Raw genomic sequence first — 25,692 nt, forward strand, 5'->3', positions numbered from 1 at the left:
TTAATGTGATTTGCGCACCTGATAATTTCACATGCTGAAAATAATACAAAGTACATATTTTCTATCTGAGTTTACTTTCAATAGAACCTGAGATGTCAGCTGACGGTCATATTTCGTACTTAATCAATACGTTCGCCAAAGGTGACGTCATTTTATTTAATCTGTAATACAGAATAGAAGTTCGTCCACCTCCGCTTCAGAGATCTCTACCTCTGTCAACTTCTAAACCCGATTTGTTTTCTAAAATCTTTAACAAAAACAATAACACTTAAACGCCGCCGCTGAAAAATGTACATGTAATCATCTTGAAACGAAACATTACTTCAGTATTATCCACCTTTATCTTAATGAAAAATCGCAAATTTATGCTTATTCTAAATAAAGTTTCTTTGTTGTAATCCGTCATACGCTCGGCTTAACTGTTCCTGTAATTTTTAAACATTTCCCATTTTTGCTGCATTAACCTTATCAAAGAATGTGACCGATACATTTGTTTTCTTTCGCTGTATGTGATAAATAACATTATCAAATCGAACATTGGTTGATGTTCTAATCTATCAGAAAAGGTTCACAGTTTAACTATTAAAGGATAAACATTAATCAAAACGTACCACATGGTAGTGAATATAGCAAATAAATTCAGACATGGTGTACTCCTAAAAATTTGATTATGTAAACAACAATTAGTAGTGGTAATTAATAGAACCTAGGGCTTCTTTCCTCAGTATCCAAAGAAAATACTCTTTTGTTTGAACACTCTAATTGCCAGGTTGGTTCCATAATTATATAGTTACCTGGTAATATAGCATCGTTGTGTCAGCGCGCGCGTGTTATATTGTCGGGATTATTACTGATTTTTTTTTATGATTTAGAATTGCTAAAATTCACATAACTGCATTTTTAACGTGGATATATACCAGATTAAGATATAATAAAATGCCTTTTGGAATTAGTTCATTTTACTAAATGCAGCATTCATATTACAGGATATAGGATCTTTTCGGAAATTAATATTGTTTAATATCATATATTTCTTGAGATAGAGTAAATAAAAAAAAATATGTGTGTAAACTGCTGACAGTTGAATGTTGACAGTGGAATTTTAAGACCTGAAAGAAGATATGGAATAACGGAGAAGCAAGAGAAGAAATAAGACATGGAGAGGAAGTAAGGATATTATCATATTAATATATTATTTTCATATCAATATGTTCTGTTACTGGGTAGGACAAAAAAAAGATACTCTTCAGCTTTTTTTTTTTGGGGGGGGGGGGGGGGGGGGGTGACTTGGTACAGATTTGCTTAACAAATTGCACAATTTAAATCAAAATTAAGTACTGTAAAGAGATTCATATATACAATTTACAACAAACTGTACTAAATTTGATAAAACGTAATAAATTTATGTATAGATTCTGAATAAAAGTAATACATGAATACAATTCCTAAGATGAAACTTAAACGCCGATTCCTTCACTTTTTAGCTCAATGCTCAGGTGAGTTTTTATGATCGCTCGATGTCCGGCATCTGTCGTCTGTCTGTCTGTCTCGTCTGTCGTCTATCAACATTTAGCTTGTGTATGCGATAGAGGCTGTATTTTTCAACTGATCTTCATGAAACTTGGTCAGAATGATTACCTTGATGAAATCTAGGCCGAGTTTGAAAATGGGTCATCTGGGGTTAAAAACTAGGTCACTAGGTCAAATCAAAGTAAAACCTTGTGTATGCGATAGAGGCTGTATTTTTCAATTAATATTCAGGAATTTTGGTCAGAATGATTGCTTTGATGAAATCTAGGTCAATTCGAGTATGGGTTATCTGGGGTCAAAAAGTAGATCACTAGGTCAAATCAAAGGAAAAGCTTGTATATGCGATAGAGGCTGTAATTTTCAAATTCAAATTCAGTCAAAATGATAACCGTTAAGTTAATGAAATCTAGGCTGAGTTTGAAAATGGGTCATCAGGGATCAAAAAGTAGGTCACTAGGTCAAATCGAAGAAAAACCTAGCAGATAAATTCAGACATGGTGTACCCTTAAAAAATTGATTATGTAAACAACAATTAGTAGTGGTAATTAATAGAACCTAGGGCTTCTTTCCTCAGTATCCAAAGAAAATACTCTTTTGTTTGAACACTCTAATTAATTAATTATAGCGATAGAGGCTATACTTTTCAATTGATCTTCTTGAAAATAAGTCAGAATGATTGCCTTGATAAAATCTAGGTCTAATTCGAATATGGGTTATCTGGGGTTAAAAACTAGGTCACTAGGTCAAATCAAAGAAAAACCTTGTGTATGCGATAGAGGCTGTATTTCTCAATTGATCTTCATGAAATTTGGTCAGAATGATTGCCTTGATATAATCTACGCTAAGTTTGATTATGGGCCATCTTTGGTGAAAAAGTAGGTCATTAGGTCAAATCAAAGAAAACCCTTCTGTATGCAATAGAGGCTGTATTTTTCAATTGATCTTCATGAAATTTGGTCAGAATGATTGCCTTGATGAAATCTAGGTCAAGTTTGAATATGGGTCATCTAGGTCAAAAAGTAGGTCACTAGGTTAAATCAAAGGAAAACCTTGTGTATGCGATAGAGGCTAAATTTTTTCAACTGATCTTCATTATTTTGTCAGAATGATAGCCTTGATGAAGTCTAGGTCAGGTTCGAATATGGGTCATCTGGGTTTAAAAACTAGGTCACTACGTCAAATCAAGGAAAAACCTTGTGTATGCAATAGGGGCTGCATTTTACACTGGATTTTCATAAACTCTGGTCAGAATGGTTGCCTTGATAAAATCTAGGTCAAGTTCGAATATGGGTAGTCTTGGGTCAAAAACTAGGTCACTAGATCAAATCAAAGAAAAGCCTTGTGTATGCGATAGAGGCTGTATTTTTCAATTGATATTCATGAAATTTAGTCAGAATGATAGACTTGATGAAATCTAGATCAAGTTCGAATATGGGTCATCTGGGGTCAAAAACTAGGTCACTAGGTCAAATCAAAGAAAATACTTATTTATACTCAAAATATTTGCTCTAATTTTAATGATAATTGGCCAGACTATTGTTTTCCATGAAATCACTATGTCAAACATGTTTACACTGTTATGGTGTGTTATGGTGTGTTTCTCAGGTGAGCGACCTAGGGCCTTCTTGGCCCTCTTGTTTTAATAAGAGTTGTCCTCTACTGATCACGTGTCTTTATTATTATTATTGGAATATGAATCTCATGTTTATGTTATGTACATACTGAGAATTTAATAATAAAACTTGGTAAACTGTCTCACTGAAGCAAAACAAAACGAGTAGATTTTGAAACTAGAATGTATACCTTAGGTTAGATTGGGCGCGTTATACCCGACCTATATAACCTCATAAGAGCCCAGTTTTAATATATATCTGTATGCATTTGAATAGTATTGGAAAAATATAAAGAACACTATATGTTTGTTAAATGTAAAAAGTCACCGTTTTACAAATAAAATAGGTTTATCATCAGGTGTTCCTGAATACATTCAGAAGAAGCTTCACTTTACATCAGTTTTCTTCATTGTGACCGCATTAGGTGTTACTGTTTTCACATAACCCAATGCAGTAATGGATATAAAATGAGTGGGATAAATACAATCTTGATTACATAAAATAAAATGGAAAACTTCTCCTTACTAAGAAAAGAAACAAAGTGAATTTCGGCAGCTTTATGCATAAACACAAATACAAATACATGGCATTTATATAGCGCAAAAATTATAAAATATTCTATTGCGCTTTACAATTATATAACACACATTTAAAATATATTCAAAGAAAGCATTGAAATAAAATTCCGGTTCCCTAGCCTATGCACGGTATTTTGGTTAGAGAACCGGTTAAATTATAAGATATTCTATTGCGCTTTACAATTATATAACACACATTTAAAATATATACAAAGAAAGCATTGAAATAAAATTCCGGTTCCCTAGCCTATGAACGGTATTTTGGTTAGAGAACCGGTTCTGGACGAATAAGTTCGCTGTCTAGGGTACCTATTCCGGTTCTCTAGCCACTGCCTTGTATTTTATATGTTGACTATATTTGTATTTTTGTAAGATTGACCTAGCAGGGATAGTAAATAACTTGAAATTGCTGTATGATTACAATGTAAATGAATACATTTTTGGTTTATATATTGTCTTGACTTTTAAAACCAATTAAACAAGGTAAATTTGTTTCGATGTTCAGATATTTTATTGAACGAGTTGCCACATACTCATCTAGATTTCTCATATAATCTAGCTAAAGTTTACATATTCTAGCGATTTATAAGGGTTTTGTGTGTGTTTGGTGCCGTTTTTAACAATATTTCAGTTATAGCCAGTGTTCTTGGATTCTTTACCAGTTCTAATAAACTATTTTCTGCCAATGTCTTCTAACAAATCGTCACAAAGAAAATAGACCCCGTCTGGGAATCGAGCCAATGCCTCCGCGCTTCGAAAATCTGCGTTCTCCTTATGGAGCTGGCCGTCTGATATTATGGGGAATTTCTCGTGTAAGATGTTGTTCTACTATTTAGTAAATTTCTTCGTCAGTTTTACCTTTGTTCAACCTCTGTCCAGAAATAAACACTTTTACTTCCTTAATCCATTCTTTTACACTGTTGCTCTCCTGATTTGAAATACGGAAATAATTAACATTCTTATGGCTGACTTAACAGAAAGCACTACCCATATTGTGGAACTACTCCGGTTGTAATCGAACAAATCAGTTTATTCGTAACGCGTGCAAAAAATGTATTTGTACAAACGTTTGCTTATAATTATACCGGTATCTGCCGGTTCTCAAATTATTGGCAAAATACTGAAAACCATTGATGTTTTTTATGTTTTAAAATTTTATGAAATATCTTCATTCTAAAATATTTATTGCCTAAAAATTTTTGAACAAAGTTGGACGGCCTTTTATTTCTGATCAAAAGACGTTAAGTCAATTAAATATTAACGAAGAAACAAGGTCGCATCAACACTAAAACAGTTCATTTTTTACACAGGATTATTAGCGAAGCTGGAAGCTTCTTTTTCTTGCTTCAAATGGTGATGTGCTTCTGATTTATTTATGGCCAAAATAGAAGTGAAAGTTTGAAGTGGCATCATATTTCAAATATATTTAGGGTAAACCTTCGATATTTACTCTGTATACAAGCTGACTTACGGAAGATCGGTGGCTCTACCCAGGTGCCCGCTTGTGATGAAATGATGCAAAGCCATATGACTTGTGTCGGAACAAAAGCTCTGTACATATCTACCGTACATACGCGTTTTGTTTAGTCTGGGATGGAAAATCTTATCTTGTATTTGTCCATATTTCTTTCAGGTCAAGCGGAAAATCTCAGCCCGCTTATTGTTGCGAACGGATATACACAAATTTGCTTTTGTCTTGCAAATAAACTTAATAACAGCTCCGTTCCAAAAATAATATACCCCTAAATATTGCGAAATGAATTGCACAATTTGTTAATGTTTAATGTGTTGCGTTCCAGTAAATATACTCACAAAATATGTGCATTGGTTTATTTGCTGCGGTGAATAACAGGTTGCTCAATACATACACATGTGTAACAGCCGGCTTTTTATGTCGATACAGTTATTGCAAACCTTCTTGTTCCTAATACGTTTGTTAAACTTACAAAGATACAGATAGTATGTATGGAAAGCAAATACTGCTTAGATATAATTAGAGCCTTGTCCTTTCACAGTAAGTAAACATATTATAATTCGTTCATAGAGGTAAACTTGTATTTTTCGTTAAAAAAATGGTTAGCTAGCATAAAACACTTGTACCTGCATATTTGCTTCTCCATTGTTCTCTTTAACTAGAGGTTTTATGTAAAATGAAAACAAACATACTTTATATCAATATATAGCCATAATTAAGCAAAGTTTAAGGCCTCGTAATACTTAACTGACATTGATAATGGTGTACAAGTTATTTCGCCATTTTCGTGACGTATATTATGTTTAGAACGCAGTTATAGTTCAGGTCGGTGCTTTTTTGCTGTGAACGGACACATAATGTATAGCCTACAAACAAACCAAGTTGAAAAGGCGCTTTTCATTGGGGATACAATTGTGGGCGGAAACGCCATTTTTTGTTCATTTATCCTACAAACTTTGATTCTATGTATTCACCATGTTTTGTATATTTGCCCTTCAAACTTTGATTCTACGTATTCCCAGGTCAAACAGAAAATCACAACGCTCTTTTTTTTGCGGATGGCCACACCACATCTTTATTTATTTATTCTATAAACATGACTTAATGTATTTCAGGCCAAGTGGAAAATCTCGGCGCTCATATTGTTGTGGACGAACTTATCTCGAGGTCGCATTACTGCTTGTCAGCTTCATCTGTTCAGGAATCGCTATTGCCCTCGTTATAGTGTTGGCAACTCGACCTGGAAGTGAGACAAGTATATTTTGTTTGATATTTTCATTTTGGAGTTGTTGCTTGTCAGAGGATGAGGCAAAATTTTATTAATTTTTTAAGGTAACGGACAAGTTTTGACATTCGGTAACTTATGTTTGAATGCGTTATCGCCTAATGCAATTTCGGTATTTTCCAGCTGCTAATATACTCCGGAGACTGCCGAAGTGGCATACGGAAAATACGTACTCACACGGAAATTCCCGATTTCTTCCAACTTCGCCTTTTTGCTTTGTCGCCGGCCTCGCTTTGTCGAACAGGCGAAATTGGCAGAAATCTGTCACCATAAATAGTAAAAACTATGGTGATATATGTTAGTAGTCATGTAGTTATATTGATTTTCGTAGAAGTTGACACAGCTGGTATTTGTGAACAGAAGTATTCATGGAAAATGCAAATTATTCTCTTTCTTGCAGTCCGAACAATAACTATAACAGAAACGGACATAGGATACAGCCCGCAAAATGATAAACTGTCTGATAACTTAATATCAGAACAATCTGATGGACAGTACACTGATAACTCACATAAGTTGTGCCTTACAGAGGACTGCGTTAAAGCTGGTGAGTTACTGATTATTCAGGATAAGGTGTCAGTTTAGCAGTTTGATATAAACATGTTCGTGTAAACGGGTTACCGGTTATCAAGATAATATTCATATATATTTTATTTTCTGCCGACGAAATCCGTGTTTATTCATGTAATATAACAAACTAAAAAACGTGTTTATACCGATTTGATTGATTGACACGATCTCATAAATGATTAATACATTGACTATTTTAGAATTGAAACTATAAATGCACTCAGATATGCACGTAGTTCGTGCTTGACTGGAATCCTAAAGTTCCCTCTTTTGCTAGGCTTGTCTGTTACCCTATATTCATAAGTAGTGTAAAATTTTAGGACAATTTAAGGCGTCCAAATCTAAAATGCCAAACGTTTACAGTCTCCTACATGTTACACATACCTTACGTATAACCAGGTTACCACATGGTAAATTGATGTTTCTCAGTATTAACAACATCAAAAGATGAGCATACTAACCTGGTGGCACATGTATATTTTAGAGTCAAAATATAAACCTGGCGTAACATGTATATGTAAGGGTCAAACTTATAAACCTGGCGATACATGTATAAGTAATGGATAAAATATAAATCTGGCGATACATGTTTATGTAAGGGTCGGATTTATAAACCTGCAATACATGTATATTTAAGGGTCAAAATGTAAATCTTGCGATACATGTATATGTAATGGTCAAACGTTGAATGTTGTTATTCTTAGTCTTTTTATATTTTATATTATATATATGAGCCGTGCCATGAGAAAACCAACATAGTGGCTTTGCGACCAGCATGGATCTAGACCAGCCTGCGCATCCGCGCAGTCTGGTCAGGATCTATGCTGTTCGCTTTTAAAGCCTATTACAATTAGAGAAACCGTTAGCGAACAGTCTGGATCCATGCTGGTCGCAAAGCCACAATGTTGGTTTTCTCATGGCACGGCTCATATATACATTTATTTCAATCGGCTTATTTTATCGATTCTACCATGTAATACAATGTACTGATGATGATTTTGCAGCCGCACGTTTATTGGAGTCAATGGACGACACCGTCGATCCATGTGAAGATTTCTTTGAATACGCCTGTGGATCATGGAATAAATTCAACGAAATTCCAGAAGACAGGACGAGCTACGACACATTTTCAAAACTTAGAGATATAATAGATATTCAACTAAAAGGTATGGCTAGATTCTTTTGATCGCAAAAACTTCATTAACTTTGTTATTATTAAACCTGTAAGACTCAACAATTTGATGAGTTATTTACTTTTTGTATAAACATTTATGCAAGCTATTACATCAATAAGCAGAAATTTTATATTGAGATATCCCATCGTTATAAGTTATATAAGATTTCAACACATTGAGAAAGGAGAGCTAATTTCAACTTCGGAATTTCTTTTGCTTGGTTTTGTTAAGCAAAAGGTAAACATTGAAATTTTAATTACCCTAAACACCCAAGTTTTCTCACTGTATATTAGTTGATATCAGTCATTTTCTCACCTTCTTTATGTTTGTTTAAAGTCTTTGTTAAAAATCCTCTTGAGTATATACTATTGCATATACCAACACATTCATTTATTTATAAATGTACATTCTAGGATAAAACTGCTGCTATTGCCACTTTTCGGGGGTATTTTAACAGGAGAGAAAACGCTCACGTGCTGTTAAAACACCTTTTAATATATGCGCGTTTCTTGACAACGCGTAAATATATTACGCCCCAAAACGGATAATTCAAAAGGAAATGACGTCAACGTGAAAAAACAACGTAGACTTTACGGGGCATTTTATGAAAATGACGTTGACGAACAATATGTTCATTTACTTGTTTTTTTTACGCGTTTTATGCTAGAATAGCGTCAGCGCATGTTCTTTTCGTGTTATAACATCTTCAGAATCCCACGGGAATCGTTGGTACCCTCGCCCTACCGGGCTCAGGTACCAACCAACTCCTCTAAATTCTGCAGATGTTATAACACGAAAAAACATAAGTTATCCCTACAGATTTAATGCACCTGCTGAAATTCTATATACAGATTTACTTGAACATCCTGAGACATCTGAGGAAAGTGAAGGCACAATAAAAGCTAAACGACTATATACATCCTGTATTAATGAATGTAAGTATATTATCCCCAATGTCAGCCGTATGTTTCTTTATTAAGGTATTGTGTTCTTGAATATTAGAACGTTTTCAATTCTGTCAGTTCTATGTTTATCTATTAAAATACTTTATTGCTGTATGTCTATAGTTAATGACAATGTGATTCTTTTTTATTACATACTCATTTCAGTGGAACCTAAAACGTCAATATTTTTGTCATATTAAGTTCAAATTTCATACCGGGTGTGTGACGTCATTTGTGGCATCAGTTTCGTGTATCTCGTCGTGTTTAAAAGTTCTTTAACGACGATATTTTCAGTTTTACTCAATCTTAAGAACAAATTTACATCATTTATATAATATTTAGCATAAATGCATATGTACATGTAATAAAAAGATTTGCAACGAGAAATATGCACTCATTCTTTCGCGGAATAATATTGCGCTCCTGAAGTCGCGCAATTGTTCTGCTGCAGCATTTATGCATATTTCTCGATACAAATCGAATAACCTATAAATATTTATCTATTTAGACACTGTGTTAATGAATGAACATATAGTTACCAATGTATCAGTTACATGTTTATTGAAGAAGATACTGTCTTGCTGTCTGTTTGTCTATTAAGATACTGTGTATACTTTGTTGTTGTGTATTCAAAGTTCATTGTAAAATGTAGCAGTTAATACATGTAGGTATGACTGATAATTCGCTTATGGAAAGCGGCATACCGCGGATAATACTGTATTCCCAGAAAACACTATTTGTTACACAATATTTGCAAGGTAAATGTAATATTGGCCCGACATTGTTTCCGACAGATGTTTTGATGTCTAACATCAGCTAAATGTTGGGCCAATGTCATAAAAATATACCGTTTTGCCGGTTTCGGTCCGGTAAATCAGTGTTTACTGCGTAACCTCTCAGATTATTATTTAACACTCTTCAGCTTTGATAGACGAGCGTGATCTGGCACCAGCATTTGTCGTACTAAATGACCTTGGAGGATGGCCAGTAGCAGATCCAAAATGGGACAAGAAACAGTTTGATTTGATAGACTTACTTGCCAAACTTAGATTGTATAATAACAAAATTCTGATAGACCAGTGGGTTGGTCCTGATGACAAGAACTCAGATGATTATATCATTCAGGTACGTTTTTAATAATAACTCATTTACCTGCATTATAATTCTGCAGTAACTAAAACAGATGGAGTTTCTACCTTCATGACCTTGTCACTGAGAATTGAAATTTCATCTCATCTACGTACTGGGGGCCTCCGTGGCCGAGTGGTTAAGGTCGGTGACTTCAAATCACTTGCTCCTCATCGATGTGGGTTCGAGCCTCACTCGGGGCGTTGAATTTCCCATGCGAGGAAGCCATCCATTGTGGAAGGTCGATGGCCAGAGATGAAAGCTGGAATGTCGCCATATGACCTAAAATTGTGTCGGTGCGACGTTAAACCCAACGAAACATGCTTACAAAATTATACAAATGTTACCTTGAACAATAGGCGTCTCTGCATATATGTATAATGTAAAGATGCCATACACTGTGTATAAGGCCAGACTCTAAAAGCTTTAGAACTAAAGAACATTGCAAGAGCAAAATATCTATCTATCTATCTTCCGTTGACGTCAAACCCCTTGCGGGAACGTAGACGTTTTGCGCGTTAAAATCAAAAAGAGAAAGAATATAGTGATAAAAATTTAGAGTGGAAGAAACTAAAAATAACTTTGGTGATATAAAAAGGTTAAAACTTGAGTTTGCAGGATAACTAGGGCGAGGCATGTTCAAGGCTGCAAACTGCGGCACTGAACTGCTCTAGGGTAGGGAGGTGGGCGACACTGGGGTGTGGGGGGCGGAGTTGGTTCCAATGGTATACTGTTCTCGGAAAATAAGAAAACTTGTAATAGTCAATGGTTGTAGTAATTAACCTATAACTTTGGGAATGGCCATAGCGGACACATCGGGCCATTGGGGTCAGGTAATCTACGATTGGGATAGCAACCAGATCATGATGAATCTTATAGAAAAGTGATAACCTAAAGTCTATACGCCTTAAATCCAGTCGACGAAGGTTTAGGGAGTGTAGCATTTCTGTTACACTGGAAGTACGGTCGTAGTCGTCTTGATCCAACGGGCGGCTCTCCTTTGGACGCTTTCAATTTGGTCAGTTTGAGTTTGGGTGTTGGGCGACCATACCTCGGAGGCATATTCGAGCTGGGGTCGGACTAGAATCTGGTAAGCAATGGTCTTAATGGGTTAGGATTTGACCTTAATGTTTCTTCGTAAAATCCCTAGGGTTTGGTTAGCTTTCTTGGTTGACCTGTTTATGTGATTGTCCCATGATAGGTCATTTGAGATATCCACACGCCTAGATATTTAGCTGAGCTGACCGATTCAATAAAATAGGACTCGAAGAAAAGGTTTGATAGAATATATTCGATAAAAACATTGTGAATTTCATCACCTATATTCTCATAAAATATTTAATAAAATATAAAAATATATAATATTGACGACCTATGTGAAATAATGTTGTTCAGCCAAGCACGAAGTGTTCGAGGTGAGTTATATCTCATTAGCATTAGAAATTTTATCGGGATTATCAACTCGATTATCTATGGTCAAAATCTAGGTAACTGGATCAGATCACACAAAAGTCTATTTATATTCCATAGGCCACATTTACTACATGATCTTCTCGAAATTTGTATAAACTTTTTGTCTAATTGAATACCATGTCAAATAGGAATATGGACTATTTGAAATTGAATATTAGGTCATAAGAGCGATACAGGCCTTTCACGTCTCTTTGTTTGAATTTTAGTTGGACCAGACAGAGCTGGGAATGTCATCAAGGGATTACTATATGAAAGGGTTTGAAGATCCTCGGCTGTTAGCGTATGAGGAGTTTGCCGTTAACGTCGCGATTCTGTTTGGTGCCTCTAGCACTGTAGCTAAGGCAGATATGAGAGATGTGGTAGAGTTTGAGATCAAATTAGCGAACGTAAGCTAATATTGTACACTTTATTATAGAGTTAAATATTTACAAATGTCCTCCTGACAATGTTTTAGATCATGGATAGCATAAGCGTAGTAGTCTTCTAGGCTTGGAATTCCTTCAGTTTTACAAGTCTGTAATTCGAAATAAGTAAATAAATAAATACCTTGTAGTACTATTTTATCAAGATTCTGCACAAATATATTGTGACGAGTATCTTAAACGTGACCCGTAAGCTGGAAAAGGTGCCTCTATAGCACGGTGATTAAGGTCACTGACATCCAACTGCTTGTCCGTCACTGTTTTGGGTTTCCAATCTTGCTGGCGGTATGTTTTCCTTTCCTAAACTAGCATATAGAAAATTGGTAGGTTCTGACCAGGTTCCACTCCTGCCTAAAATAACGCTCTTCCACCGACACGAAAAAACTACAAAGTCACCACGTGACCAAAACTGATGTACGTGCTGCTTTAAATCAGACACAGAGAATCAGCTCATTGACAAGAAAAATGTAAAAGAAAAAATAAATCATTAAATATATTAAGTAATATTCTCACTAGCATTTGAAGTAGATGTCATATCATTTTGTTGTGACGTACCCATATAATCTAGTTTGATAGGTTACTTTATTGTTATCAAGGTAATAAGCAAAACAGGTTGTAATAGAACCAACAAGGGATGATAACAGAAACGTTTCAGATGCTCTTATCAAAAGTCCTGTCATGAGCGTATTGAGCTTATCTTTCACTGGACATTTCCCCCAATCATGTATGTATATTGTAAAACGTAGTGTTTACACTTATAGCTTACAACTCCGCAAGAACACCGGAGAGACAGCGAGGCACTGTATAACAAAATGACGGTAAAAGATTTGCAAACTCAAATTCCGAAGGTAAGATCAATACTAAGTATTCTTTATGAAGAGATTTAAGTAATGAAAATAACATTAGAAACAACAGAAGCAACAATAAGGACAGGAAGAATGACACTGATCAATGAAAGTAATGTTAATCAGTATTTTTTTTTACTTAATATGTTCCATGAAATTCTCGAAAGAGTTATATTTTTTATGTTTAGACAGTAGAGCTATATATATGTAAATCTATACAGTTTTGAAAAGGCCTTTTAAATATAATTTTACATGTGACTTCAAAATGTTACACGACTATTAATGTAAAAACGATTCTACGCATCTTCAATTTTGGATCACACTAACTCCCTGTATCCAGAACTTTAACTGTTTTTTTTTACACCGTTCCCTGCATAGAGAATTCGCGCCGTATGCTTATCGTCAATTTGATTTGCTGTGCAACGACATAGGTTACGACCCATTAACAGTCCAATAATGTATATAAATTATAATATATATTTCAAAAAATGTGACATCTTTCCCTAGCGCAGAGAACAGTGTGTAAAATTCATAAAACTGTTGGCTATCATGTGAGGCTACACCCGGCTATAAAGACTTAACCTTTAGCCTGCTACCGACAAGTGATTATGCCTTTGCGACCAGTGCAGACCAAGATCAGCCTGCTCATCCGTGCATGCTGATCATGGTCTGCTCTGTTTGCTATTCAGTCTGTAAATATTCAGTGAACATCCCTTCGTATAATAAATGGCACTGCCCAAATTGAATGATCCAGTCCATTTTAGAAATTTAGCGGGGTAAAAGTTAAAATGATAAGACGTAAGACATTTTGTTACCTTTATTTACCAGTATCGTTTTCTAGCATAAGCACCTTGTTTAACTTTATTCTGTGTGTTAAAGATTTTAAAAGACATTTTAGACATATTTAATACTTCTTAAACATAATGAAAATGATACATACATTTAAAAATTGATGAAATATACCTTTAAAAACATACTGGATATTGTGGCTGCAACATGTAACGCGTCGTCATGAATTGTGCTGAGATGAAATATAGACTAAACGATCTTCTCATTTCTTTTGACGTTGCTAATGTTAAATAGTTTCATATTTTCTTTGAATGCTACACTTTAAGAACATTGACTGAATTTGTATTGATTTATTGCAGTTTGAATGGATTCGATATCTCCGTGATATATTTGGTCGTGTTAACGTAACTCTGAACGAGACTGAAACCATTGTGGTATATGCTCCAGACTTTCTCAAACACATGGTGGATCTTGTAAAACAGACTGAAGAAAGGTAAGCAAATGAATAGTCAACAATTTTATTGTAATATCCAGATGATTCTGGCTTGACATTATGAAAAATGCTTATTAAATGATAGTATTGTTACTGAAACTATGTTTGATATAATTTCCAGTATTTAAACACGGTCCCTTGATTAACGATAAAACAGTGTTTTGACTCGCTGGCAGGGTCAAAACACACATTATTATTTAGCGTTAAAGTCAAAACAGTATGACTTTCGTAATGTATTAGACCCGAATTCATAAACATTAAACACGTGTAACGCAGTATAAATATGTACTACCACTAAAAAGGTGAATATATTTTAACAAATGACTGTAAAACAAGACATCCAGTTGTGAATGTTACTCTACAAACACTGTTAGTTTATATATCTAGTCATGTTTAAATCGTTGGATACTAATTTTCAAAATCTAAAATCCAACTATTTTAGTGAAAGATGCGCATTGGACACCTTAAAGCATTTAACGCTAGAAAACACACTGTGGCAAATGTTTATTATTGATAACAATTTTAGTAACCTTCGAGATTGTTGTTCGAATTGCTATATTCATATTGACAATCTTTATGGGCAATAATTGCAATATACTACAGTAGCATACATTCATATTTAAAGGTACATTAGACCCAAATTTCATATTTGAAAATATGAACAATTACTTTATATAGTTTATAAAAACATGAATTAAACAAGTTTAAATGTAGTAACAGTGCTTTGAATTAGGTACGAAATAGTGCATACCCAATTCATGAACATCTAAACACAGTATTTAATGTGCAGTACCACTAAACTACTGGAGGTTTTCAACAGTCTGCTCTTACTACATGACATCGAATTATGAATAGCTGCACACCCATATTCAGAACTTCATTTTGTTATATCTTACATAGTTTAAGAAAGGCATTATATATATTTAATTTCACAGTCCTAGAATTGTTCTTTCTCCTTCAGAACTTTGGCCAACTATATCATCTGGCGATTCATGATGAACAGAGTTCCAAATCTTCCAGGAAAGTATCGGGAGCTCAGAACGGAATACTATAAAGTAAGTATCTACTACACTTCAAATTGGTAAAATCTCTATTCTGCAGAATAAGCAGTTCTCGGAAAAAGTCATATGGTGTTGAATAATATTCACCCAGAACTAAAAGTGTCTTGGTACATATAAATTGATCCCAGTGCATGTGTCTGTGCATCCGTGTGTCCATGTGTACACAAACTCATGTCCGGCGTAAAACTTGGTTGTTGAAAGTTAGATTTTGAAATAACTTGGCACAAACGACAACCATAAGGCAACATGTTGCGCGAAAAATTCGGACTCGTAGCTTAAAGGTAAAGGACACATTTAGAGGTCAGGTATTTAGATAATTTTAACCGCTCTATAATATTTTCATGCGTGCATGGATATTTAAATAACTAGGCACAACATTCAGCATAACTAGGCGACCAGTCGCATTTAAGACTAATACACCTACTTTAAAGGTAAAGGCTGTAGAGGTGAAAAACATAACGTCCTTTTTCCTGGTCGCTTTGTATTTTTTAGAATGCATAGATATTCAAATACCTTGGCACAAGTATTTACCATAGCAAGACGTGACGCATTTTAAACCAGTAACCCTAACTTAAAGATCGGGCCACACTTGATGTCATTTTTCCATGTCTAAAATATTTATACGAACGGATGGATATTTTAGAACTTTAGCAAAAACTTCCTTCATAACTAGAAAATGTGTTGCATAAGACAATTTGCCGAGTGAAAGACTCGAACTTTTAGCTCAAAGGTCAAGATCACATTTAAAGGTCAAAATATATGCTGTTCTATAACTTTCATATACATAGGTGGATATACAAAATTTCATCACAACATTTTTAGATGCATGATTTTCAAGCTGTTTTATTCTGAACATAAAGCTTAAAATGATTATTTTTATTTTTAAGGCCATATTCGGCTCGAAGCAAGAGCGAGTCAGATGGAGGGACTGTGTTAGTTATGTAAATGATAATTTAGGCAATGCTGTTGGTAGACTGTTTGTCAGTAAACATTTTGACGAAGATGCCAAGAAAAACGTGAGTAGTTAATGTTATTTTTTTGTTTTGTCCTGATTATTTTATAGCCAAACAGATACAGACTTCTGATCATATGACAAAATTTCAGTATTAATGATAGGTGAAAAAAGCAACATTTTGACACAACGTGTATAAGCCACTGTGGTACATCATGGTACATTGAAAATGCTTGGTTACACACTACATTTAATGGTAAAATAAATTATCATGACATGATTTATATTGAAAGAAAAGTCCATAATAATGCACTATAATAAATATTATGATAAATATTACAAATTAATAAACGCGAAACGTGACCTGCAAAGCCAAGGTGAGTAAGATTTAACCCCACTTAGTTTGATTTCAGTCAGTACATATGTTTATATTTCTATAGATTTTTTTTAGTATGTGTAGGTTCAACTTTATTTCGCAAGAAATGTTGGTCAATAAAGAGCCGGTAGCAGAGTTTGTGCACTCACATAAATAAAACAGAAAATATTTCTTACAATTAGGCACTTGAAATGGTACAAGATATACGTGTGGCCGTCAACGAGCTACTTACTGAAGTTGATTGGATGGATGAAACTACAAAAGAGCTAGCAATCGATAAGGTTTGTAGCACTTTTTTAAATCTTCAGTATTTATATTTATTGTCTTTTGTCACGCAAATATTTCACCTGTCATGTTGAAGTTGTAAGTAAATTGTATATCTTAATAGCACTCTTCTGGAAGACTGTGTATCACATTATTTGTTTTGGTATTCAAAGCAGGTATGCCTGAATGGTTAAATGTACCAAGATAATTTTGTTTGAAAATGAATGTTTGGAAAAACTTATTTTTTCTTATGATTTCAGGCAGATGCGATGGCAGTTAAAATAGGATTCCCCTCATACATCCTGAATGACACTGCGTTGGATGAGGAGTATAAAAATGTAATACTAAGCATTTTCACCTTCTTTTCAGAATTTCGTGATTTTTACTTCAATTACATTATTTTGCCGCAAAGAAAATCCAGTATTAAAAAGGACAAATTATTACCTTTCTTAAAAGGTGACAATGTATTTACCTGAGCGTATAATATGTTTATTTTGTTAATGTCAAAGGTTTTTAATTTACCTGTGTCCGTCAGTCTGTCCGTCCGCTGGGCAAAATTTTGTGTCGCGCGTATCGCAAAAAGTATCTGACATAGATTCACGAATCATTAAAGGAATTAAGTTATGTCCCTTGGGTTTTGTTTGTTACTAAGTGATTCACAAACACAACACCAAGATCACTACTTCATATGCAGTATAACATTTCTGTACAATTGCTAACAAAATCATGCTTTTAATTGGCCGCGTTCTTTTCAGATGCCTGTTTTTTTGCATATTGTCATGGAATCTATTTTTTGCTTTGTCATCAACAACAAATATAACCAAACACTGTCAGTTAGTTGGGACATGGGATGCTGTCTTACATATAAGCTCGAGGGTTTAGATGTTTTAGATGTTTGTTTGAAAGTTTAAATGAGCCGTGCCATGAGAAAACCAACATAGTGGGTTCGCGACCAGCATGGATCCAGACCAGCCTGCGCATCCGCGCAGTCTGGTCAGGATCCATGCTGTTCGCTTTCAAAGCCTAATGGAATTGGAGAAACTAATAGCGAACAGCATGGATCCTGACCAGACTGCGCGGATGCGCAGGCTGGTCTGGATCCTTGCTGGTCGCAAACCCACTATGTTGGTTTTCTCATGGCACGGCTCAAATGTATTTTATACTGTTTTAGTATTACATGTCATATCTTATTTACAAAAGGGGCATTTAAGACTCTAGTAGCATATTTGTTCATCAAGTAGCAACAAATATTTCCTAGGTTTATTCTGCGAAACGTTCTGATGTTATAGTGTTTTTACTATAATTAAGAGATGCAAAACACTAATTTGTTTTTGTAAAGAAATATTAGAAATGTAAGAATCGTGTAACTTTATACTTGTCTCAACATTATCACATGCAAGTATTCATTTCAGTCACAATGAACAAAAAATATTTATTAAGAGTTTTATCAGTTGTAAACAAAATGCACGTGCTTTTGTATTTTTTGTTTCAGTTTAATTACCACGCGGACAAATACTTTGAAAATGTTCTTGAGACAATACGCGGCATTGCTATCACTAGCCTTCAGATGATTAATAAGCCAGTTGACAAAACATTGTAAGTATTATTTGTAGGTTAGTTAGATTCGAAACAAATGAAGTAAAAATATTGTTTTTATTTTTGTTAAAAAAATGATAGTGCGATACATCAATGGACACTAACGTTTAAGTGCATTTTTATACCAGAGTTGTAAAAGAGTTGCTATTTAGAAGTGTCGTTAAGATTTTCGACGTTAGTGAATATATATGAGCCATGCCATGAGAAAACCAACATAGTGGGTATGCGACCAGCATGGATCCAGACCAGCCTGCGCATCCGCGCAGTCTGGTCAGGATCCATGCTGTTCGCTTTTAAAGCCTATTGGAATTGGAGAAACTATTAGCGAACAGCATGGATCCTGACCAGACTGCGCGGATGCGCAGGCTGGTCTGGATCCATGCTGGTCGCATACCCACTATGTTGGTTTTCCCATGGCACGGCTCATATACTAGTATAGACATAATCACGAGACAGAATATATTTTTGTATTATCAAACACACAATGAAAGTCAAGTAACATATTTGAAAAGTTGATACAAATAAAATAAAACCAAAAAAAAAAATGAGAAAAATATTAAATTACCAGTCACAGAGCATCAGATTTTATAACATATATTTCATTTATGAAACAGGTGGTCAACAACGCCAGCAATCGTCAACGCCTTTTACGCATCTACGAAAAATCAAATCAGTGAGTACTCGACAATGATAAACTGAACAGTTGATGGAATCTTTTTCATAACACCACCAGATACATACTTTATGCTATATTAAAATAATGACTGGAAACAAATTAACCATACAAGACCCAGGTGTCCAGGTACACTTTGAAGTCACTGGGCAAATAACTTTATTTTGTTTATCCATGCTATATATTCTAAACGCTTTGAAGGATTTTCATAAACATTGCACCAGTTGCTGGAGCTGCAGAGCGCGTGGTCCAGTTCTATGTCAATACCACCACACTGAGGTCAAATAGATTTATTTCATGTCCATGTCATATCTTCTTGAGTGCTGGAATAATTATCATAAAGCAAGCATCAAATATGTTTCTCATCCGGATGAAGAGCGGACGACTCTGGTCTCTAGGTCCTTATGTCAAGGCCACACTTTGAGGACAAAGATTTAAGTCGTGACCGTAACAAATATTCAAAATGGCTACAAAGGTTTTCTTAAAACTTGTTGTTTAACTCATCAGGATGACCTGCAGGATGCATGATCAATGCATCTAGGTCTAACGTCAAGGACATACTTAGAGGCCAAAGGCCAAATAGTTTTAGGTTATGTCCACATATTAATATCTTCTAAACTACTGGAAGGATGTTTTCATAAAACTAGCATCAATCGTTTACCTGATTAGACAATGAGAACAGCACATCAACAAGATCACTATGCAAGGTCAATATTACACTTTGAGACCAAATGTCAAATACATTATTTTCACAACTGTCATTACATAATCCCCTCACCAAGACAATATGCAATGTGTAAGACCCAAGTGACTAGGTCAAACTCCCTAGTGTCTGCAACCATTATTATAGTGATGGTTCTAGTTTGAAAACTGAAAGCTTCCATATATTCGGAAAATCATAAAAGTTAGTAACTAACTTAAATATCATCTCAAATATAAGATAACACTCTTTTAGTAATATAGCTATGTATTCAACGTTGCATATGAGTCAATATTTATTTGTTGTAATTCCAATTAGTACTCTGTAAAATGCTTCAGTGAAAACTGCAAGAACCCAATAAATATTTTCGCATCATTCCATACGTCTTGAGGTTCGATCTAAGAAACATAATCAGTAAATTTACTAGTGCGTTTATTTCCACCATTTGAGTACTTTAAATTGCTATATCATATAATTATAAATAATTTCATAAAGAATCCTCAGAAAACGTTTTTTATTCAAAGCATTTAAAGTTATTGGACTCAGTTGTTTAGTACTTGTGTTATAGTCAATTATTAATATTGCATTTTAAAACATGTGCCATAATAAATATGGATTTCTTGCACTCGAAGTAACCTTTTCCTTTTTCATGTATGTGCATTTGTAAAATATATTTAACGTGTGGTGTGTACACCAGTTTTTAACGCACTTTGTTAATTTAATACATTTGTTTTTGTAATTTTAACCGTGCTAATTTAGAAACGTTTATCATTATTATTTATTAATATATTTCAGTGTTCCCTGCGGGTATTTTGCAGCCACCTTTCTACAGTAAAGGATATCCAAAGTAAGAAGTTCTAAATACACAGTATTTTACCTATCAAATCTAATTTGATATTTTATTCCCACTGACATTTTAGTTCATATGACAAGCTTTCAACCATTACGATTAAAGAAAAGGTCCGATGCCCTCTCCTATAAACCAGTACCAGACACGGGCAAATACTTTTGTAGAATCACCAATCTCTCTTTAGCCAGGCGAATAACTTACTCATCCATAGAAAAATAACACTACAATTTAAACATATACGAAACGGGGTTCTGAACAAACATCAGTGAGAGGCTGGTGATTGGGTTCCGAAATAGCATCAGTGAGGTGCAAGTGATCCGAATTTAGCGCAAATTTTGTTTCGAACCAACATCGTTGACAAGTATCACGAAATTAGCGCAAACGAACCAACACGTAGTCGGCGCAAGTGGAGTTTCGAACCAAAATCATTGAGGGGCAAATGATTTAAGGTTAGCGCCAACTGGGTTCCGAACCAACATCAGTGAGGTACAAGTTTTTCGAGGTTAGCGATCTTTACCCCTCGGCAACTTCAGTGAACAGAATAAAAGCATTGCTTAGTTAGAGAAGTCAGTCGCAACATTTTCGTCATGTATTGTCTCCTTTTTTGCACAGGCATGATTTTCCTTTAATTAACCATCAACAGTGTTTTCATTTTGATGAATATAAAGTTTCATTATATCTGAAACTGTAAACTGACCCATTCTTAATTGTTAACAAATCTATAACATTGTCATCAGATCGCTGAATTATGGTGGTATCGGCATGGTAATTGGGCATGAAATAACGCATGGCTATGATGACAGAGGTAAGTTTCGAAACCTTTCATTAATAATACCTCGATGAACAGGCTCCATTTCATAATTAGCGCTGACAGCTTTTTACCAGACAAAAAAGTGACGAAAGGCAACAGAAATGGCGTTTGATTTCCCCAGTTTTGGCAATTAAAGCGAATGCACGTGTTTTAAGGTTTTTGATTATATTATCATTATAAACAAAGATAAAGCAAAAAACACTAATATGGCGAAGTGAATTTATGATATTTTGCCATACCGTAATTTCGTGTTTTCTAAAAATAGCAACTTTGGCACTTGAAATGTTTTTAGTTGACGTCCCCCAGACATCATTGGTTAGCAGTATTAACTGCACATATAATATCAGTTGAAAAACGTCGGTTTTCAACTATCCATGGATGCATTTTTCGAAGCATTTCAAAAGCCAAAAGCAAAAAATAGTACTATTCGTCATTTGTCCTGTTTACAATATAACAGATATGTAGCAATATTTTGACGACATTTCCAATATAAAACCTTCGTCTATGATAGGGAAAATTCGATGAACAAAAATGATAAAACGCTCGACAGAGCATCAGACTATATTATCTTATTCGACTTATTTCATATACATTTTATATATTATATCATTTCTATTCAACATTGATTTAAGGTCGTCAGTATGACAAGAACGGTAATTTGAAGCAATGGTGGGATGATGACGTCATTGCCGCTTTTAAAAAGCAAGCTCAGTGTATTGTGGACCAATATGGTAATTACACAATAGAAGAAGTAGGAATACAGGTAATTCTATGTCATATAGTTATTAGATTTACGATTAATTGATTAGTGGCTGTTATATACGAAACTATTACATGACTAATTTTATAATCGCCGGTCCATAGTTTGCGCTTTCGACCGGTCTGTAGGTCACCATTGGTTAAAGAAACAAACATGACATTTATTTCTGTTGTCACGCAACAAAACATTTGCCGGCCGATCATCAAAACTATTACCATTCGCTCTTCGGCCATCAGGCAATAGTTTTGACTATTAAATTGTTGGTGAATAATGTATTGATCATTATTTGAATACATTATGACGTGTTTATCATCTCCAGTGTGAAAACAAGATAAAAATGAATTTCACACAAAGTTCAAGTTCATGTTACCTTTCAGTTTTAGTTTTCAAATTAGAGAAAAATTGTTCTTCAGCTTAATGTCTAGGTAAACAAAATCATGAGGGCGGAGGCATCTTTGTTTCTTGTTAGATTACCAGAGTTAGATATAGCAATTCTCTATGAATAACAGATAGTTGAATCTGTATCGGTAAAGGTCTGCCCAACAATAAGTATTTCAGTATTTACATATATTTGTTTTGAAAGAAATGAAATGACATTATTCCATTACAGATAAATGGAATACAAACGCAAGGTGAAAATATTGCGGACAATGGAGGCCTAAAGGAAACATACAGAGTAAGATTTAAAAAAATGTATTAAAGTTACAAAAACACCTGACCTGATAACGACACAAATTAGTATCCAAATATGAAAGCAATGCAGAGAGAAAGCATGAGAAAAGTTAAGGATATGATCGGTGTCAAGAAATTTCCGTGCGATTCACCGACTGAGTCAAGGAGATTTTTCAATAGAACAACCTTCATTTTTTAAAGATTTAAACGTAGGTGTAAGTTATTTTACGTTAGAATCTCCAAATGTGGCAAGAGAATTTCATTTCATTTTTTTAGGAACATGCCTATAAGTTTGAAAATACAGTTAAGCCAAACACAACTTTTTAAATTTTTAATTCCATAATACTGTATGATTTCTAGCTAAACAGAGCACAAAGTTCTCAAGGTGAGCTATTGTGACCTACCTGTCATTGACCGGCGTCGTGCGACGTCCGTCAACATTTACCTTGTTAACATACTAAAGGACACATTTGTGACTCAATCTCTCAAAATGTTTGTCTTGATGATCTCTAGGTCAAGTCTGAAAATGGGTTATTTTGGGTCAAAAACTAGGTCAGTAGGCTAAACAAAGGAAAATCTTGTTGACCCTCTAGAGTCCAAAGGTTAAGTTGGTAACTCATGAGAATTGGTCGAGGTGTTTGCCTTGATGACCTCTAAGCCAGTTACGAATCTGGGTCATGTGGGGTCAAAAACTAGGTCAACCGTTCAAATCAAAGGAAAAGCTCGTTAACACTCTAGAGGCCACAGTTGCAACCCAATCTTTATGCAACTTGGTCAGAATGCGTGTATAGATGATCTCTAGGTCAAATTTGAAACCGGATTATGTGGAGATAAAAACTAGGTCAGTAGGCCAGATCAAAGGAAAATCTTGTTAACACTCTAGAGTCCACAGTTTATATTTGAAGCTCATGGTGACGACTTGTAGGTCAGTTTGGAATCTCGGTCATGTAGGGTCAAAAACTAGGCCACCCGTTCAAATCAAGGGAAAAGTTTGTTAACACTCTAGATGCCACAGTTGTAATCCAATCTTTATGAAACTTTGTCAGAATGTTTGTATATATGATCTCTAGGTCAGGTTTGAAACTGGGTTTGTGGGGACAAAAACTAGGTCAGTAGGCCAGATCAAAGGAAAATCCTGTTAACACTCTAGAATCCACTGTTTAAGTTTGAAACTCGTGAAAACTAGTCAGAATGTTTGTTTTGATGACCTCTATGTAAATTTCGAATCTAGTTTATGTGGGGTCAAAAACTAGGAAACCCGGTCAAATCAAAGCAAAAGCTTGTTAACACTCTAAATGCCAGCATTTTAGCCCAGTCTTTATGAAACTTAGTCAGAATATTTGTATAGATGATTTCTAGTTCATGTTTGAAACTAGGTCATGTGGGGTCAGTAAGCCAGATCAAAGGAAAATCTTGTTAAACTCGAGAGTTGACAGTTTAAGTTTGAAACTCGTGAGAAATGGTCAGCGTGTTTGCCTTGATGGCCTCTAGGTCAAGTTCGAATCTGGGTCATGTGGGGTCAGATACAAGGTCACCCAGTTAAATCAAAGGAAAAACTTGTTAACAAACTACCGATTAGCAAGCGAGGTCATCGAATAAATACAGTTATGTCATAAAGGATACATGTTTATTCTAGGCATACCAGAAGTGGAAGAAGGAACATGGGGGACAGGAGCCTAGGCTACCTGGTCTAACTGATCTTAATAGTGAACAACTTTTCTTCCTCAACTTCGCTCAGGTAATTTCTACTATCCTTTACTTTTGTAAACAGAAAAAGAGTTGCATATGCCCTGGTTTTTTCAAATATGTAGTATTTTACTGAGTTTATTTAGATACCGTTTTACTCCATTTTTTGGTCTTCGTATTTAAAATCAAAATAATCATGAGTGGTAAATTGTAAGCTCTTCTTTCATTTTCAAAGTCCCAAAAAGAAAGTAAGTTTAAAGTAAGACTTTAATAGATGTTATGGAACAGAATCAGCTAGAATTCATTTTATTTAGAGTACTGGAAGTATCACTGTATACATGTATTTAATGCTGTTAATTAAGGATGGTTAAATGGTATGAACATTTTGACTGAACGTTCATTTATCATTGATATAAGCTGAAGGCCACTGAAACTAAAACGACACTCGAAAATATTTACTCATACTAAAATACTGGTCTTTCTGTTTTACATAATCTTACAAAATTTAATTTTTGACACATACTAGTATTCGTCTTGTTCCTTTAGATTCACCAATGTGTCTTTTTCCATTTCGCCGAGGTAATGATGCCTAAAATTAAGATTTTAGAATGTTTATACATTTTTAATAAGATTTATCTGTTTTATATCAAGTCTATTTCTGTTTAACAAGGTGTGGTGCGGAACGACGCGTCCACAGGCGATGGTAAATCGAATTCTTACCGGAGTACACAGCCCCGGGCGTTACAGGTAAGCAAAACTGGGGTATACAGTTCAGGTGTTAGAGGTGGGTAATAAATTCGTATTGGAATACACAGCCCCAAGTGTTAAAGCTAAGCAATTCTTGAATACACAGTTGGTGCGTTACAGGTGTTTAATAAATTCTAACTGGAGTACAAAGCCCCGGGCGTTACAGGTAAGCAGTTCTGGATTATACAGTTTGGGCACTGGAGGTGGGTAATAGATTCGTACCGG

At 34.8% G+C, this 25,692-nt stretch overlaps 1 protein-coding gene across 2 annotated transcripts in view; it reads left to right on the plus strand.

Annotated features, from left to right (window-relative positions):
• Positions 1–25,692, plus strand: part of LOC123527747 (neprilysin-4-like) — a 48,218-nt gene that overhangs the window by 15,418 nt on the left and 7,108 nt on the right. The window contains exons 1-21 of one of the 2 annotated variants that reach the window (XM_053523787.1): positions 820–1,167; positions 6,311–6,450; positions 6,881–7,027; positions 8,055–8,216; positions 9,077–9,160; positions 10,092–10,294; positions 11,977–12,156; positions 12,954–13,040; positions 14,186–14,319; positions 15,281–15,374; positions 16,268–16,396; positions 16,891–16,989; positions 17,233–17,310; positions 18,465–18,568; positions 19,183–19,241; positions 20,737–20,788; positions 21,529–21,596; positions 22,235–22,365; positions 22,973–23,038; positions 24,671–24,772; positions 25,391–25,467. In XM_053523787.1, coding sequence (XP_053379762.1) covers positions 1,157–1,167; positions 6,311–6,450; positions 6,881–7,027; positions 8,055–8,216; positions 9,077–9,160; positions 10,092–10,294; positions 11,977–12,156; positions 12,954–13,040; positions 14,186–14,319; positions 15,281–15,374; positions 16,268–16,396; positions 16,891–16,989; positions 17,233–17,310; positions 18,465–18,568; positions 19,183–19,241; positions 20,737–20,788; positions 21,529–21,596; positions 22,235–22,365; positions 22,973–23,038; positions 24,671–24,772; positions 25,391–25,467 — 2,207 coding nt within the window. In that variant the 5' untranslated portion in view covers positions 820–1,156. Of the gene's footprint in view, positions 1–819; positions 1,168–6,310; positions 6,451–6,880; positions 7,028–8,054; positions 8,217–9,076; positions 9,161–10,091; positions 10,295–11,976; positions 12,157–12,953; positions 13,041–14,185; positions 14,320–15,280; positions 15,375–16,267; positions 16,397–16,890; positions 16,990–17,232; positions 17,311–18,464; positions 18,569–19,182; positions 19,242–20,736; positions 20,789–21,528; positions 21,597–22,234; positions 22,366–22,972; positions 23,039–24,670; positions 24,773–25,390; positions 25,468–25,692 lie in introns of those variants that run through there. The other variant, XM_053523786.1, reaches the window with a different exon arrangement.

Source organism: Mercenaria mercenaria, chromosome 14, assembly GCF_021730395.1.
Source record: "Mercenaria mercenaria strain notata chromosome 14, MADL_Memer_1, whole genome shotgun sequence".
Taxonomy (NCBI): Eukaryota; Metazoa; Mollusca; class Bivalvia; order Venerida; family Veneridae; genus Mercenaria; species Mercenaria mercenaria.